This window comes from Gorilla gorilla, chromosome 8, assembly GCF_029281585.2.
Source record: "Gorilla gorilla gorilla isolate KB3781 chromosome 8, NHGRI_mGorGor1-v2.1_pri, whole genome shotgun sequence".
Classification (NCBI taxonomy): domain Eukaryota; kingdom Metazoa; phylum Chordata; class Mammalia; order Primates; family Hominidae; genus Gorilla; species Gorilla gorilla.
In genome coordinates, this window is record NC_073232.2 from 103,742,219 (window position 1) to 103,760,351 (window position 18,133).

At 39.7% G+C, this 18,133-nt stretch overlaps 1 protein-coding gene across 2 annotated transcripts in view; it reads left to right on the forward strand.

Annotated features, from left to right (window-relative positions):
- Positions 1–7,641: 7,641 nt before the first annotated feature.
- The window catches only part of HECTD2 (HECT domain E3 ubiquitin protein ligase 2), a 104,423-nt gene continuing 93,931 nt past the window's right edge, over positions 7,642–18,133 (forward strand). Inside the window, exon 1 of one of the 2 annotated variants that reach the window (XM_063710319.1) lies at positions 7,642–7,887. Coding sequence is in view for 1 of the 2 variants with exons in the window: in XM_004049786.5 (XP_004049834.3) it covers positions 8,396–8,533 (138 nt within the window). In the remaining variant the exon portion in view is untranslated. Of the gene's footprint in view, positions 7,888–8,259; positions 8,534–18,133 lie in introns of those variants that run through there. The other variant, XM_004049786.5, reaches the window with a different exon arrangement.

Sequence of the window (18,133 nt, forward strand, 5' to 3'; positions counted from 1 at the left end):
TGTTGGTGGGAATGGAAATTGGTACAACTATTATGGAAATTAATATAGAAGTTCCTCACTACCATATGATCCAACGATCCCATTTCTATTAATAGACAGATATGCAAAGGAAATGAAATCAGTATCTTGAAGAGATATCTGCATTTTCATGTTCATGGCAGCATTATTTACAATAGCCAAGACATGCAATCAACCTATGTGTCCAGGGATGAATGAATGGATAAAGACAAGCACACACACACACACACATACACACAGGAATGTCATTCAGCCTTTAAAAAGAAGGAAATCCTGTCAGTTGGGACAACACGGATGAAACTAAAGGATATTATGCTAAGTAAAATAAGCTAAGCACAAAGAGACAAATACTGCATGATCCTCACTTATATATGGAATCTAAAAATGTTAAACTCATAGAAGCAGAGAGTAGAAAGGGTGGTTTCCGTGGCCTGGGAGGCAGGAAAAATGGGGAGATGTTGATTAAAAAGTAGAAAGTTTCAGTTATGCAGGACAAATAATGCCTTTGGTTTTGTGTTGTTATCACAGAATACTACAGACTGGGTAATTTATAAAGAACAGAAATGTATTGGCTAAAAGTTCTGGTGCCAGCATCTGGTGAGAGTTTTCTTGCTGAGTCACTCCATTACAGAAGACAGAAGGGTGAGAAAGAGTGAGAAAGAGGCAAAAGAAGCCTAAACTGAATCTTCCATAAGGAAACGCACTCTCATGATAGCAAACCCACTCCTGCAATAACAAATACACTCTTGCGATAACAGCATCAATCCATACCTGAAGACAGAGCCCTCATGGCCTACTCACCTCTTAAAAGTCTCATTGCTACAATGGTGAGTCAGTTTCTAGCATATGAACTCTTAGGGACACATTCGAACCATAGCAGATAGGTTCTGGAGATCTAATGAACAGCATGGTGACTATAGTTAATAATACTATATTGTATACTTGAAATTTGCTAAGAGAGTAGGTCTTAAATGCTCTCACCACACACACAAAAAGGTAATTATGTGAGATGATGGAAATAATAGCTTGATTGTTGTAACTATTTCACAAGATATACATATATCAAAACACTGCATTGTATACCTCAAATCTATGCAATTTTTATTTGTCAATTATATCTCAATAAAGCTAGAAAAAACTAAAAAGTAAATAAACTCCAATACCTGATGTGTTTAAAGAATACAAGATTTATTAAAATCTTTCCAGAATGCACCCTACTGACCACAGCATGATTATAATACTATTAATAGTTGCAGGGTCCCCAAAAGCAGTATCTGTGAAGCATTTAACGTCTACCCATTCAACAATATTTGTTGAGCCTGAAGGCTAGGAAGTGTGCTAAAGACTAGGGATCCTTTGTATATGTCCTCAAAACCCTCTGTAGGCAAGAGAAGTTATTAGCCAAAGATGCTTAGACTGGATTTTTACCTCAGTAAAAGCTGATTATTTCAGTATCTCTAGTAGAAAATGTTCTGTTAGGATGCTGGACAACAGGGAAGTGCTGAGTAGGCCTCCAATAGCAGTCCTTTATTATGTGGCCAAATTATAAACTATGGGTTTATAATACCCTAAATGGTATGCAATTATAGGATAGCAAAATAAATAAAATGAACATTTATTCTTCCCATAAAGATTTATCGTACAGCTAGTCTATGCTTTGTGGCAAGTATGGAGATGAATCTGAACAGTTTACTAGGTATACTTCCTTAATTTGCCCATCTATGAAATGGGAATGAGTCCCTACTCTATAGTAATACTAAAAGCAGGTTTCTGAGAAGACATGAACAAATCCATGGAAAGTGCTTAGCACAGTTTCTATTAACCAACAGTGCTCATTAAGTTGGATTTATTAAAATGTGGCATAGTTCACAAAGCACTTTTGCATGTTTTTTCACTTTTTTCCACAACACTCATGCAACGTTGAGTGAATTAATTCAAATACAGTGATTTTGCCAAAGCCACATAATTAGTTAAAAATTGGAAGAGCCAAGACTAAAGTCAATTTTCAGAATTCCTAATTTTATTCTTTCTAATACTTTGAGTTGAAGTGTAGAGGCATCTTTTCCAACTCTGAAGAAGAAAATTCATGTTTTTATAAAGGTTATTGTAATTCCTGAACTACTATTAATCATAGAATTGAGACAAGAAGATAGCTATTCTACTCGATTAAAGCTGTGCCTGAAACAACAGGTTAAACCAGTAGAATTTTAACCAACTGATTAGTTTGGGGATGAACTAAGACAAAAAAACTATGGGTTTGTATGTGTGTGTGTGCACTCATGCATGTGCACGTATGCGCGTGCATTAAGTGTGACAGGAATTTGTTTAGCTGCAAATGACAGGGGAACTAATATGGATTTAAACAAGATAGGAATTCATTTGTCTCACAAAAAAGAAATCCAGATATAGGCAGTCCAAGCTGGTGTTACAGTTCTACAATTTCAGGACTGTTCCAGATTCCTTTTCTCTCTCCATCACCCTGTCCTTAGTGTTTTGACACTCATCCTTATGCTTGCAGCCTCCTGTTACAAGATTGTAACACCACATTGACATATCATATCTTCATGTCAGGCAGAATAAAGGTAGCAAATACTTTCCCTAAAATGTCAGCATACACCTCATTGGCTAGAATAATGTTACATGGCCACCCCTAGCTGCGAGAAAGTCCAGAAAAGAAATCACTTTTATTTGAGCATGCTGTTATGTTAAATTAAATCAGGGTGCTCTTAGCAAGACAAAAGGTAAAAATGAATAGCAGTATATGCCATTCTGACTTGTTTTGATGACTTCAGCAGCCTTAGAATACACAAGTTAACTTAGACTCAATAAACATTTAAATAGGTACATCATGCATAGGATACTTCTGATGTACAATTTACTCTTTTGTTGTTGTTGTCGTTTTTCTTGGTTTTGCGTAGAAAACAAATGTAAAATTGGGGTTAAGATTTAGAAGAGTTATCAGTATATCCAGGTCAGACCATTAGAATTTCACATGTGGCAGTTCTATAGAACTAGTTTATCAAGCACTCTTTAATTAGCATTAGAACTAATTAGAACTCTTTAATTAGCATTTCCTTTGAAAATATCTAAAGAGGACATCCAAAACCAACTGGAAAACACACACAGCCACCTCAATTTTTACTGTTACTAACATTTTCTTCTAATTTAGGTCACTCCTCTATAGGAGTTGGTCAAATCAAGATACAGCTAAATGTGGTTTCACCAACAAATGCAAACTTCTGTGAATACAATATTTAAAAAGAAACAATAAAAAATGAAGAAGTTACTTAGCCTTTCAGGCTTTCATCAGAGCTCTTTTAAACCTGCTCTCACTACTTTGGTGAACATTTGTTTGCATGTATTCTGAAGAATGAGGTTAAGATACAATGAGGCTCATTAATTAGTGCGCCACTAATTTGGACTTGCTCTTTTACAGCTGAGATGCAGCTCTAAAATTTACTGTCCAATATGGTAGCCGCTAGTCACATGTGGCTGTTCAAATACAACTTACATAAATGAACTAAAATTAAAAATTCAATTCCTCTGACAATAGATACATTTCAAGTGCCCAAAAACTACATGAGGCTATTGGCTACCATATCGGACAGTGCAGATACAGACCATTTCCCCTATTATGGGAAGTTCTACTGATAGCACTGCTCTAGAAGATTAAGATTTTAAAGAAGCAATATCAAGACCAAATCATCTGAATGAGTATAGTCCATCACTCAGAGCATTTTTATAATTTATCTTTGGAAAAGATTTCAGAGCCCCTGTACAAACCACTTCAATAAAACATCTTGTTTCGTTTCTTCTGAGTTTGCTGAGTGCCTCCTCAACAGCATACTCCAGGTAGTGTGCTACATGTGGGGACTCAAGGACTAATTAGACATAGTCTTTCCCCTCTGTGCCATGACTTATTTGGGGAACAAAAAACTAAGATGTAATGTAATAGGTCTATAAAGGTAAGTATGTACAACATGATCTGGGAACAGAAAGAAAGGAATGATTCTATTTAGGACATTAAGAAAATGCCTTCTTTTGAAAAGAATTCAGCTGAATGCCACACTAGGGGGAAAATTTTTAGCATTAAGGCTTTGAAAGACTACTACGGTATTTTAAAACAAAGGGCTGGCAAGAAATTACATATTCTGAAGAGGTCATTCTGGCGGCCATTAGAGCAGGTAAGAAACTGAAGGCAAGACCAGTTGCCAGGCTACGGAAATAATTGGGGTTAGAGATGTTAAGGGCCTTGATTAGGTCAATGGCAATGGGAATCCAGAGAGAGAACAGATTCAAGAGAAGTCTGATTAAAAATACAAAGCTTGATCATCATCTACTTTATTCTTCAGTCTTGGCTGTGTATAGCACTGTGCAATTTTAAAACATCATTCTCTAAAGATAAAGATTTATCACATCATTGGGGTTATTCTAAAGAATTAGTTGCAAAGATTCAAAAGTGTTTCAGTACGTTCAATTTTTATAAAAACAAAGGAAGAAACACTGTGGGGGGTGTGTGTGTGTGTAGACAGATACAAGAGATTCTGTAAAGATACACAGCAAGGTCTTAGTGACTATCTAAACTTAGTTTAAATGATTCTGCTAATCTGTATTTTCTGTTTTTCTGTAATGACAAAGCATCTTTTTTTTTTTTAAACAAAGAAAAGGTTTTTTTGTTTTGTTTCGTTGTGAGATGTGTCACCCAGGCTGGAGTGCAGTGGCACGATTTCAGCTCACTGCAACCTCTGCCTCCCGAGTTGAAGCAATTCTCCTGCCTCAGCCTCCCGAGTAGCTGGGATTACAGGTGCCCACCACCACACCTGGCTACATTTATTTATTTATTGGTATTTTTAGTAGGGACAGGGTTTCACCATGTTGGCCAGGCTGGTTTCAAACTCCTGACCTCAAGTGAGCCACCTGCCTTGGCCTCCCAAAGTCTTAGGATTACAGGCATAAGCCACCACACCCAGCCAAGTTATTTTTTAAATAGTAATTTTAAAAATCCACAACCATCATACCTAAGAAAGAGTTCTAAAAATCTTTTTAACAAGGTCAACATGGCTAAAATAATTTCCCCAAGTTTACTTTAGGACAACACTCAGTTGAAATATTAAAATAAGTTGCACTATTTCATAGCTATACCTTCTAAAATTAAGGTATTAGTGGTATAAACCATTCTAAAATGACCTGTGCACCTATTTTGCTATTGTTCACTACATTAGTATTACTATACATAATTTTTTTTTTTTTTTTTTTTTTTTTTTTGAGGCGGAGTCTTGCTTTGTCGCCCAGGCTGGAGTGCAGTGGCGCGATCTCGGCTCACTGCAAGCTCCACCTCCCGGGTTCACGCCATTCTCCTGCCTCAGCCTCCCGAGTAGCTGGGACTACAGGCGCCCACTACCACGCCCGGCTAATTTTTTGTATTTTTAGTAGAGACGGGGTTTCACCGTGTTAGCCAGGATGGTCTCGATCTCCTGACCTCGTGATCCGCCCGCCTCGGCCTCCCAAAGTGCTGGGATTACAGGCGTGAGCCACCGCGCCCGGCCTATACATAATTAAAATAGAAGTTATCTATAATTTCGACCTTCCATTACCTTGTAATTTTGTCTTTCTTTTTCTTCCAGGGAAATAATGAGTTCTCTAACCCTCACTCCCACCCTGCCAAACCCTATTCCCCATAGGTATAATTAATGAGCTCAGGTCTTCCATCTGGACTTAGAAACATGAAATGCTTCTTCTGCCTCACTCCTAGTTCTTCCAAAGCGAATGAGTTTATACTTGGATACCCTCACTGTTGCACGTCTGACACTTGGCATAGCTAAAAAGCATCTTCTCCACACCGCTGTACAGAATGGCCAGAGCTCTCTGTATGTCCTGCTTTACAACACTCTCTTCTCCCACCTGGGTCTCCAGAAGCACACTGATGGCAGTTGGGAATGTGTCTCTCAAGCACACCACGAGTTCCCCCAGAGCTATAACTCTACAGCTTTCCAGCAGGCCCCATTCCCATTCTCCAGCCCCCTCCTGGACTATGTATGAGGGAGGGATGAGGTGGTGGATTGAGGACATTCATTTAATAAGAAGTAAAAGGAAACATGAACAAATTATCATTTTTTACATGGAACTCACAAGCTAATTAATCAGAGAATTTGTTAAGAAATGGGTTATCTACTCTGGTGCAGTAGCAGAAATTAACATTTCTGACTTGCCTTGTTTTGCCAATATTTAAGCAGTTTGTTCTATTGAATGTGACTACATGTACAGACACACTTTTATTTAGTCTCACACATGAAAAAAGAAAGCAGAAGGCCTGTTATCCAAGTGGTTTCTCATCCAAACATTTTTATAGCAAATTACTAAATCTAGTTGAAAACAATAGGAAAGAGGATACTTTTCCCTCTAGTATTTGTTCTATCAACCTAGACTTAGCACAGAATATCTGGAATTGCAGTTAAAATAAAGGCTTCATTTTATAAAATAACATTTGAGTTGTTCCTGTATCCATGATCAGCATACAGACCTGCTAAAAGCAGAAAATAATGTTATGTTCCTCTCTATGGGATGAGTATTTCAGTAGTTTTAAGAAGGAAAGAAAATCCTGAAAAAGAATTTAAGAAAAATATTAATAGAAAGGAGGAGGATGCTTCAAAGTAATGCCGACATACATCATTTTCCCTCCAAGGCTATTAGCACTGAAATACTTTTTGCTGACTATATGGCACTTATTCTATACCTTTTGTTAATTAACAAGTAAATAGGTGGCAACAGCAACTATATTAAAGTAGAAAGCCTTTCTATAAATGAGTCAGAATTCAAAATTTAGAAGGCAACATTGTTTGCTTCAGATCTACTTGTTACAAATTGTGGGTTTGAAAACATGCAAACTTATGATGCACCATAACTAGTATTTAGTTATACTAATAACTCCAAATTATGTAAACAATAGATACCCCGAAATCATATTTGGGTTTGTTTCAGAGATATTTTTGGTTCTTATATTTGGACTTAGGTACTCTTGATCTAAAAATTCACTCAACCTCGAATAAAATAATGAAGGCACAGATAAAAAATCTGACAGAGCTGAATATCGAAATTCCTTGCTTTTAACAGGCGATACAGCGCATTCTTACTCCCTTTTCTCCTAGATCAGCAGGTGTTCCCGCCGCTCCAGTAGACTGAGAAAAAGGAAAAGGAGGGGGCGACAAGAAAGGAAAGGAAATTGTCTAGGTGTCCTGGTGGTGGAGGTGGGGGGTATTTTAATTTCATAATTAAAAGCTCTCTTCTTCGGCTTTCAAGTTTTTACTCCTATTTGTAATGATTTGATTGAGGACTGTGCAGCAGAGTTTGGGTATGTACATCTCTAACATAAACGGAAAGGAACAAGGAAGGGACGGATAGGAGACAGCAAAGGGTTGCGGGGAGAGAGCAAAACGTAGGCGCATGGGGACGGGAAGGGAGAGGCGGATTTGGCAGTCAAAGAGGGACGAGAGGAACAGGAATGGAAAGTGTGGACTGGCCGTCCAATCCTATGGGGGAAGGGGAAAGGGGGGGCCCACCACGTCGCACTCCTCCCCACCTCCAGGCTTTTCCTGTGTAGGCTGAGGCCATCCAGGCGTGTACAAAAGGGTCGGTTGCTGAGCCAGGAAGGCTGTCTCCCCGGGCTGCGCAAGCTCCGGGCCGCCTCTCCTGGGCTCAGGAGGGCGGGCAAGGATAAGAAGGCAGAAGCCCCAAGGCGGACAGCTTTGTGGGCGCCTGGAAGAAGGCGAAAGGCCACCAGCCCAGACCCCGAGGGCGCTTGCCCGCGGGACTCGGCGCCGCAGGCCAGGGCCGTCCGTGAAGGGTAGTCTGTGCCTACGTCCTGCCCTACTGGTACCACTCGGACACTCTATCCCCGTCCGACCCTTTGCAGGGCTCGACTTGTCTCCCCGACTGCCCGTCCCTAGTCCAGGTTCTCCTGCGCGGCCCGGGTGCGGGGTCTCCTCGTCATCTCGGGCGACACTCTGCAAACAATATGGCGGTCGGGCGTCGACCGTGTCGCCTTCTCTCCGGGCCCTCGGGGTTGACGAGGGGGGCTACCGCCGGCGCTCCCGACCCGCGACGCGCGAGCCCCGGGCGGGCGGGGGAGGCGAGAGCAAGAAACCTGTGGGACCTGTGGGGAGCCGCGTCCGCGGGGCTGGCGCGCGCGGGGGCGGCCTCGGGCTCGCGCGCAAAGGCGCGGGCGCGGGCGCGGGCGCGGGCGGGGGCGGAGTGGCGGCGGCAGCGGCGGCTAGAAGCGGCAGCCCAGAGCCCTCTCGCGGCCGCGGCGGCAGCAGCAGCGCCAGCCCCAGCAGCACTGAGGCCGCCGCCGCCGCCTGGCGCACCCGCCGCCCGGCCCGACATGAGTGAGGCGGTTCGGGTACCCTCGCCCGCCACTCCGCTGGTGGTGGCGGCGGCCGCGCCTGAGGAGAGGAAAGGGAAGGAGTCGGAGCGCGAGAAGCTGCCGCCCATCGTATCGGCGGGAGCCGGCGCGACCGCGGTAGGTGGTGGGCCGGGGCCGTCTGGCGCCCCGACGGCGGGAGTCGGGAGGGACGGCGGCCGGGCGAGGGCCGTCAGGAGGCCCGCGTTTACCCTGGGCACCCCCTGGCACTCCAGGGAGACGCACTCAGGCCGCCCTTCCTTGGGCAGAAATAAAAGAGTTGTGCCTCGTGGACAGCCCCGAACACTTCGCGAGGTACACCTACCACCCTCGGGAAATGTTGGGGGTGGTCGGTTCCGCTGGATGTTTGGGTTATTTTCTGGGGCTTGGGCCCTCACTTTCTCTAAGAGAATGACCTGCATCTTGAGTCGGCATGATCTGTTGGATGAGCATAGGTGTCAGCAGGCGGGAGTGGGTTTTCCACGGAGGTGCCTGCCTACCTGCCTTGGAGGCGCGCAGATTTTTGTCCTTTTCTTCGCTTTTCTTTCCCTTCCCCCTTCAGATTAAACAGGCTCTGCGGCGAGTTTCCACTTAATTGTGACCTTTCCGTTGCTGTCAGTGTAGTGGGAGGTAGATGCATCAGTGATGGTTTTATTTTTCATATGGTACAGACATGTGACTCAGGTGGGGGGAGGCTTTTTGAACCTTTTATTTAAACCCAAGTTATCTAAGCTTGACAGGGATGATTTCCCAGCTGTATCTTCGTAAGGGTTATTTGGAGAGCGCTGTCAGGCTTCAAACTGCATATTGCCAGATGATGTCATGGGACAGCCCCCTCCCCCTCTTTCCCTATTTTTACTGGTGGTTGTGACTGGTTAATTTGAAGCACAATTTAAAAAAAAAACCTCGGATTTTGCAATTTTTTATTTTGACATAATATTTAAGTACTTTTTGAAAGTTTGCTTTGATATATTTAAAGATCATGACTTGTCATGCAGCTGTGTGTGACAAAATAGTAAAAGTTTAGTGAACATTATACATTTTCTTTATTCCTACTTGCAATTCATTTCTTAAAACCTCCCTCTTAAATGACTAAGAACTTACTAAAATAGCTCACTCTTCGTTAAGTACTGTATTGGTGTTAGGAATAATTTTTGGATTCGGTAGGTTTTTCAAAAATGTCTGAGGGCCCTGATAACTGGAAATTGTTAAAACAAGCTCTTTAAATCAATGGAGCAAATTGCGAACAGTAATGATACACGTTTAAAAGCGTAGCTACAATTGATTGGTAGATTGGAGCTGGGGTTAGGGATTACCCTAGAAAATGCTTTGAAGGAATTTGTCACCCAGCTGCTTGGAGACCTGGTTCCTGCTGCTGGTACCTTAGGTTTTCAGATTTTATATAGGAAGTCTTTAACTCACAGAATTCCAGCAGTTCATTTCTAAGTTGGTTGTTTAAAACAGTAAATGTATGTACTTATAGAAACAGTTAAATGAGTGGGTTTAGGTCTTCAAGCAAACGCTCTCCCAAAAACCTATTCATCTCAGTGTAACTGAAAAATTGCCGTTTTGGAATAAAAATTTGCAAGTGTGGATACAAGTCTACAGTCTGCTTTGGGATTTCAAGTTTTTCAGATTTTAGAAAGGTGATTCGGTACATATATCATATATTATTTAATACCCACAGTAAGGTCCTAGCCAGTTCTCTCTAATCAACCATATTAATAACTGTAATGAAATTATGTGTTCATGCTAAAGGGAAAAAGTCAGTAGCGTCATGTCATTTCAGATTAGGTGCATGTTTTTGCCACCAAATGAGTTGCAAAGACACTTCAGTTTCAAGAATGTATAGGACTTTGAAATTGTAAATAGAGGATTATGGACTTGTACTACTAGACAAAGAGAAGAATATATTCAAGAAAAAATTTAAATCTTGAATTAAACTTTGAAAAGATATGAGTTGGAATAGAAGAGGATAAGGATAAATATACAAAACTTGAGGGTTTTTGTTTTTTTTTTTTTTTTTTGAGACGGAGTCTTGCTCTGTCGCCAGGCTGGAGTGCAGTAGCCTGATCTCGGCTCACTGCAATCTCCGCCTCTCGTGTTCAAGCCATTCTCCTGCCTCAGCCTTGCTTGTGCCTTATAAAGTCTTTCAGAGTCAGTACCATTGATTTCTTATTTTTTTTTAAAAAAAAACAGAATTTATGACAGGATCTGTGGCAGAATGTGTGTGTGTGTGTGTGTGTGTGTGTGTGTGTGTGTGTGTATTTGTCAAAGAGAGACTTCAAAGCTAGAATTCAGAGCTAATAGCAGTGAAAAGCTTAAGTGTACAAAATCTATGCTTGGTCCTTAGTCCATCCAAAGGATAAGAAATCCAGGAGAACTGGGGTGGTGATTGACTTTCACAGCAGCTAGGAAGGCCTTGGTATGTGTGGGGAGGGGAGGAGGTCTTGATGTGTGAGGTAGGTGGGCAGGGAAGTACAGCTTGTGGCCTCTTGAGTTGTTTTTCAGCCTCCTGTAGATTAAACAGAGCTCCTAGAGGTTTGCTTAGGAACCTAATTGTCATCAATAACTTTTTCTTTGAGACATTCCAGTGATTGTTCCTTTTTGCCCCAGCCTAATGGTTCTGCCTGTCTAGTTTGTGTCTATGACTCAATTCGTGACCCTACAATAGTGGCTTTTTCAGAAAATCATTGTACCGCATTTATAAATGAATATATATGAATAAAATAATATAAATATTATAAATAAGTAGAAGGTCAGTTTACAGTGGCCCTAAATAAGGTTGAAGAGTTAGGCTGTATCCTTTATGTTTACAAAAAGGTACAGGGGTGGGAGAAAGAATGCTGGAAAGGGCAGCCCTGAAGTGTTTTATCCTAAGACCATCTAAACGTGAAGGAAGTCCATTCCAGCTAGTAAGGAGGTGCCTAACACAGTGGTTTCAAGCCTGACTGACCACAGAGTTACCTTGGTAGCACATTAAAGTCCTCATTCCTACATCTCACCCTAGAGCACCTGTTTTCAACCTTAGATGCACAGTAGAATTAACTGAGAAACTTTTAAAGCCATCATTATCCAGGCCCAAATGCAGTATTGTTAAATCAGAATTTCTGGGGATGTTGCTCAGGCATCTTTTTTTAATTTAATTCCCTGAGTATACCAAGATTGAAACTTGACACTCTATATACTGAATTAAAAGCTCCATGGGCAAGGTGTAGGAATCTGTATTTTTTAATTACCATCTCCCAAATCTACTTAGTTTGTGGAGCAGCGTTTGAAATGGACTTGTGACAGGTATGGATTAAGTGAACAAGAGACAGTAGAAATCAGGCGTGGTGGGGAATTGAAAGAAATGGCAGTGGCAGTGGTTCCAGTTAGAAATGCTCAAGAGGCTCAAGATGGAGCCCTCAGAGACTTTCAGTGTTTGGGTCTTGGCCTTGCTGCTGTGGAGAGGTGATGCAAATCCATGGAGTCAAACAGAATAAAGAATTTGAAGTAATGTATGGATATGAAGGGCTGATGATGTGAATATTAAATTTACTGAGGTTGATGGATTGGAGTGGAATATTATAAATTAGTTACTGATGTATTACAGATGTTTAAAAAAGTGGTGAATGAGAAAGAAGAAAATGCTTAGAGGTGGGGCAGAAATAACAGTGGCAGTGAGGATGAATTTGACTGTCTACTTCTACACCTAATCAGGTGAACAGAAAAGAGAGGTTCTACATGGGGTAGAACCCTCTGGATAGGGTACCAGTACAGTGGGTTCAAGAAAGAGCTAGATTTGACTTAGATCAGAGAGGTGAAGAGAAATGGGAGGAATTTAGTTGAGAATTTTAAAGGGATGTTAGCCTATAATGGAAGACAAGGGGAAGAGCTTGAGGGTGAGCATAAGGTGTGTCGAGAGAATTTGATGGAAAGTTTAGTAACAAGAATGAGAAGTTTGCTTATCAGGTGTGTATAAATGGGGTTGATGGAGTCCCTGGGACAAAATGTAACTACCAATTATTGAACATCTGTTATGTTTAGCTTTGTGCTAGGTGCTACAAAAAATGCAAAAAGACAAGGTTTTAAAAAATGGTCTCTGCCTCAGGGTATGCAGGGTTAACACATGAAAAGCAAAGCAATATGTAAAAGCCACAATGAGCCATAGAAACAATTGGTACTATCAGAGATGAGAGAAAGGAGATCACTGTGTGCAGAACTGTGAAGAAAGGCCTTGAAGTAAAGGTAATTATTTAAGCTGGCTGGCCATTGAAAAATGATAGGATTTGGATAGGCAGAAGAAAGTGGGCAAAGTAATCCAGTGACGAAAACAGCATGAGCAAGGCTTAAAAGGAAAAATTAGTGAGTAATAAAGCGAGCCCAGTGGAAGCATGCTGGGAACTTGTGGGAGGTAAGAAAGATTGCATGGGGGCTGGAGCCAGATCACTAGGCAGAAAAGCTTAGACAGTTTTTTTTCCCCCTGCGGTTAGTGGGAAGCTATTGGAATTTCTGAAATAGAGGAACAACATAATGAAATCAGTGGTAGTGTATAGTTAAACTAGAGGAGGAAGAAAGTGAAGAAAAGAGCTTTGTAGCTCATGCCTGAGGCAATGAGTGCATCCACTAAGGTGGTGGCCACAGGACAGAGTGTAAGGGATGGGAGCATACACACCATATGGGACCTAAGTAGACAGCAGAAATGAAAGAGAAGAAAGATTAATAAAGGAAAAGGACTCAGGTTTCCAGATGAGGTCAATAGCATTCCAAATTAGAGAAAGTGTGTGTGTGTGTGTGTGTGTGTGTGTGTGTGTGTACTTAACAACAATATGCCCAGCTAGGTATTTGGAACAATCTTGTATGGAAAATGTTGTGCTCTTTGTTCATTATGTTCTAAACAAGAGGTGAGATGGGAAAGAATGAATGCTATGGTGATGATGTTTAAGTAATTGAATAAACTACAGATATTACAAATATACAAAATAAGTGTTTATAACAATAATAGCTACTTATTGAGTGCCTCTGTGCTAAGCATTTGCCATGTATTCTTTTATTTAGTTAAATAATGCAACCAAAAGCAATCACAACAACCCTGTGAGGAAGATATTTTTCCACTTCACAGAAAAAGAATCTGAGAGTCAGGTTATGTGTACCTTGCTAAGGAGTAAAATGGCTAGTCAGGGACAGTGGTTGCTTTATAACGGAGATGTTTCTGACTTATGTTCTTTGCCCAATTCTGAACACTCGGCATTTGTGGTCATAGGTAATAGGGACCATGTGGTACAAAGAAGCTGCACCTATGGCAGTATTTCTAGTTTGAAAAAGAGCATGTTGTCCAGTAACAAATTCGTTCAGATATTTGTTACTAGAGATAGAAAAATCATGGGAAAGATATGTTCTAGGATATCTAATTGCTTTTTTATGGTATGAATAGATCATTAAATTATGTGTAAAATCAATCTGATTGAAGCAAAATAGTCCAAGAGACTTAGTACATAAAAAGGGAGGGCTATGGCTTTATATACCCAGCATGTCTCTAAGTTTGAGTGGGTTGTAAAGTCTCTTTGTCAACTTTTTTTTTAAACCACAAAGCCATAATGTAGTGCTTGCTTATTTTCCCCTTCATGAATAACCCATTAGGACACAAATAATTTATGACTATATTTAACAATTGGAGAAAAGCGGTCATTATAAATTGTGAGCCAGAGAACCTCCAAAAAAGTCAAGTATGATTCTGCTTTGCTGTTTATAACTCTCCATCTATAAAATGGTGAAAATAATAATTGAACCTACTGCATAAGGTAGAAATGAAGTCTAAATTAACACACATAAAACATTTAGAAAAAAACCTTGTACAAAGTAAGCACTCAGTGTTAGATGAGATTATTAAAGTCGTGTGTCACGTAACAATGTTCTAGTCAATGACAGATCACATAATCTGAAGGCAGTCTAATGCCTTTTCTGTTTAAATATGTTTAGATGCATACTTAGTGTTACAGTTATCTACAGTATTCAGCATGGTAACATGCTCTATAGGTGTGTGTATCCTGTGAGTAATAGGCTATATCATATAACCTAGGTGTGTAGTAAGCTGTACTATCTAGATTTGTGTAAGTACACTCTGTGATGTTTGCACAGCTACAAAGTTGCCTAATGAAGCATTTCTCAGAAAATATCCTCATTGTTAAGTGACACATGATTGTGTTTATAAAGCAACATCTGTAGCTGAAAAGCTGTTTGTAAGCCAGCCAGCCCTTACTCCTCTACTCCTGTCCTGTGGATTTGGTACTTTCCTTAACAGCCTTCTGTATCAAGCCTCAGGCCCTGTATGTATTGCCTTTGCCTTTATAAACCTCCACCGTCCCCCTCACCTCCGAGTTATTATCCTTCCCACCACCCCACCACTCCCCAGAATTAAGGGATGTCATGCACTCTCTGAACTCTTTGGGGCTGGTATATGTCTCAGTTCATATTAATTTCTTTTGAAAGGGAAAAGAAAGAGCCTTCAAAAGGTGTACAGATACTATTGCCAGAGTAGCAACTTCTTTTGGCATAGTGTTTGGAAATTAACTATTTTTGGTTAAAGTTGAAGAAGAGTAGAGAAAGATCAACAGAAGATGAATGAGGAAGTAGGTGGAGATGAGAAAGCTCTGAGAGGCTTTGATTTCCCTATTTTTTCTCCTTTTTTTATAGTTTTGTAGTTAACTCTGAGTGAAGAATCCCTTCTTGAGTGGTAAAATGTTATACTGGTGAGCTATATGAATAACTACTTACTCTTAAGTTGATATTTGTAACTTGGAGGATATCTGTGTGACATTCTAGTGAGCCATCAAAAAACATGTTTTGAAATAATGAAATGAATGTGCCCTTTTTTTCTGCTTTAGAGACTGCATTTATTCATTTACTTTTTTCTTTTTTTTTATTACACTTTAAGTTTTAGGGTACATGTGCACAACGTGCAGTTTTGTTACATATGTATACATGTGCCATGTTGGTGTGCTGCACCCATTAACTCATCATTTAATATTAGGTATACCTCCTAATGCTATCCCTCCCCCCGCCCACCCCACAACAGGCCCAGGTGTGTGATGTTCCCTTTCCTGTGTCCATGTGTTCTCATTGTTCATTTCCCACCTATGAGTGAGAACATGCGGTGTTTGGTTTTTTTGTCCTTGTGATAGTTTGCTGAGAATGATGGTTTCCAGCTTCATCCATGTCCCTACAAAGGACATGAACTCATCCTTTTTTATGGCTGCATAGTATTCCATGGTGTATATGTGCCACATTTTCTTTATCCAGTCTATCATTGTTGGACATTTGGGTTGGTTCCAAGTCTTTGCTATTGTGAATAGTGCCGCAATAAACATACGTGTGCATGTGTCTTTATAGCAGCATAATTTATATTCCTTTGGGTATATACCCAGTAATGGGATGGCTGGGTCAAATGACATTTCTAGTTCTAGATCCCTGAGGAATCACCACACTGACTTCCACAATGGTTGAACTAGTTTACAGTCCCACCAACAGTGTAAAAGTGTTCCTGTTTCTCCACATCCTCTCCAGCACCTGTTGTTTCCTGACTTTTTAATGATCGCCAATGAATGTGCCTTTTAAAAATAGAAATTATTGAGATTTTACCAATTCAGCTGAATTGAAAAAGTCAGTCTGAAATTTGAGTCTGCTTAATGTATTTCAAAGTAACTTGGTTTTGTTCTAGATGTTTTTGTTAAAAAAAAGAACAAGACTCTTAATTGGTTGAGGAATTTTGACTGGATCAAATTGCATATTTTAAAAGTAGTATTTTACTGTATAACCATAATGTATTCATGTATTTTTATCTTTTCCTATATTATAAAATAAATGAATAAAATCTCTAATGCCACCTTGCCTTCCTAGTGATAAATGAACTGAAATTTCTGAGCTTCAGGACTAATGTTTGTAGGGCTAATTTTCAGTCATGTATATGATCAATTGCGTTGTTTTTTTTTTTGTGACAAAATTTTGTTTCAGAATCCACATCCTTATTTCCTAGTCTCCATTTAAAGATATGATTTATATCACTTAAACCAATTCTACTTGGGCTGGTGCTATTTAGGTTGGGAGGGAAGTTTGTACCTTGAAAGTAGCTGACTTTTCATATCTTAGTAGAAGGATGTAGAACAAAGTCAGCATTTCATGATTTTGTAACCCACCATCCTAATAGGGAACTGTGAAAAAAAAACATACAAAAAGAGAAACAAAATATCTTTACCCAGGATCAAGGCCTAAAATAGTCTCTTTGTAGACTGTAAATTATATCGTTGGCTCCAGGATGGCTCTGATTGGTAGTTTAGGTCAGTTTATTAAAAATTGGTAAAGTAGGGTATCTTAAATGTTTTCTATTTTAACTTGAAACCTATAAATATATGTTTATTTATCAGTCTTTTGTCATAATAACCTTTGCTCAGTATCTCAGGAAGCTACTCATTCTTTTGAAAAAGTAGTTTTTATATGCATCACAGATTCTTGGACTCATTGAGACTAAAGGATGAATTTTATAGACATAGACGTTCAATTTAAAATATTTTAATTCAGAAACTCTAAGATAGTGAGATACGGCTTTTAAAGCATTTCGTGATGGAACAGCCAGCACTTACTCCTTTTTTCAAGGATTGGGTTAGAATGTGAAGAAAAATGTTGATCTTCTAAGGCAACTTTTGGAGTATAGAGGATGATCAAAGTAAATTTTACCAGAATTTTGAATATAGTACCACTTGTTAGTCAATTCAGAAGCGATCATGGAAAACCATGGTTATTCTTCTTGTTGGCATTGGTAGAAAAATATGACGAAGAAATTGGAAATTTAAGATTCAGTCTGTTCCTCAGTAGAGGTTGAAAGTAGGAACTCATGTATTCAAATAAAATTTAAAATAAGGTTGAAAATATTTAACTATATGTTAATAGCAGAACAGGTACTCTAAGTATTTGTCTGTTTAAATATCTTGAGATTATTTTATATTATAATCTTACATATAATCTATGTGATTATATCATCAAAAAGACCATTGAAGCCCACATTAGGTACTTGTGAAATAAGATTTTTGATTAGTTATTGTAATTACTACGTTTTTCTGCTGTTTGCAACGTTTATTGAATTCGAGTTTAATAAATGTATGGTCAGCCTCTGCCTAGAGAGTCAGGTCTATTATTTATTAGGTTGAAATAAATAGATATCTGTTATTTAAAGGTTGAAATATTTTGGGTATTTCTTTCCCTCAAAGAATTCTTAGTGTTTTTCCCTGTGTTATCTATTTGTACTTATCTTCAATCTGGAACAGCTGGTTGAGTATCCCACTACTATTCCTCAACACCCCCAGCCCACTGTTTGTAGGCTGGCCACATTCCAGGCCGTCATCTTTAGTGTTCTCCTGTAGGACTCATAGATAACGTATACAAAACTCACGAAGCCAGGTGTAATAGCTGTGGTCCAAATTTCAGAAGGTTTGTAAAGTAATGTTCTTTAACGTTTAATTTAGTCTGGAGTTTGGTGTCGTATTAATACCCAGTAACTTCTTGATTTGATTCTCTAATATTAATTATTTTGCCATTGCACAAAATGATGCCCGTTTTTTTTCTCATGAAAGTCTTAGGTTGTAAGATTTCTCTTGTATGAGCTGATGTGGGGCAACCAGTGTTTTGAGGATTGACTTTTATTATTCTATCAATGTGTGAAAGTGTCTGATTAATTTCATGTCATCT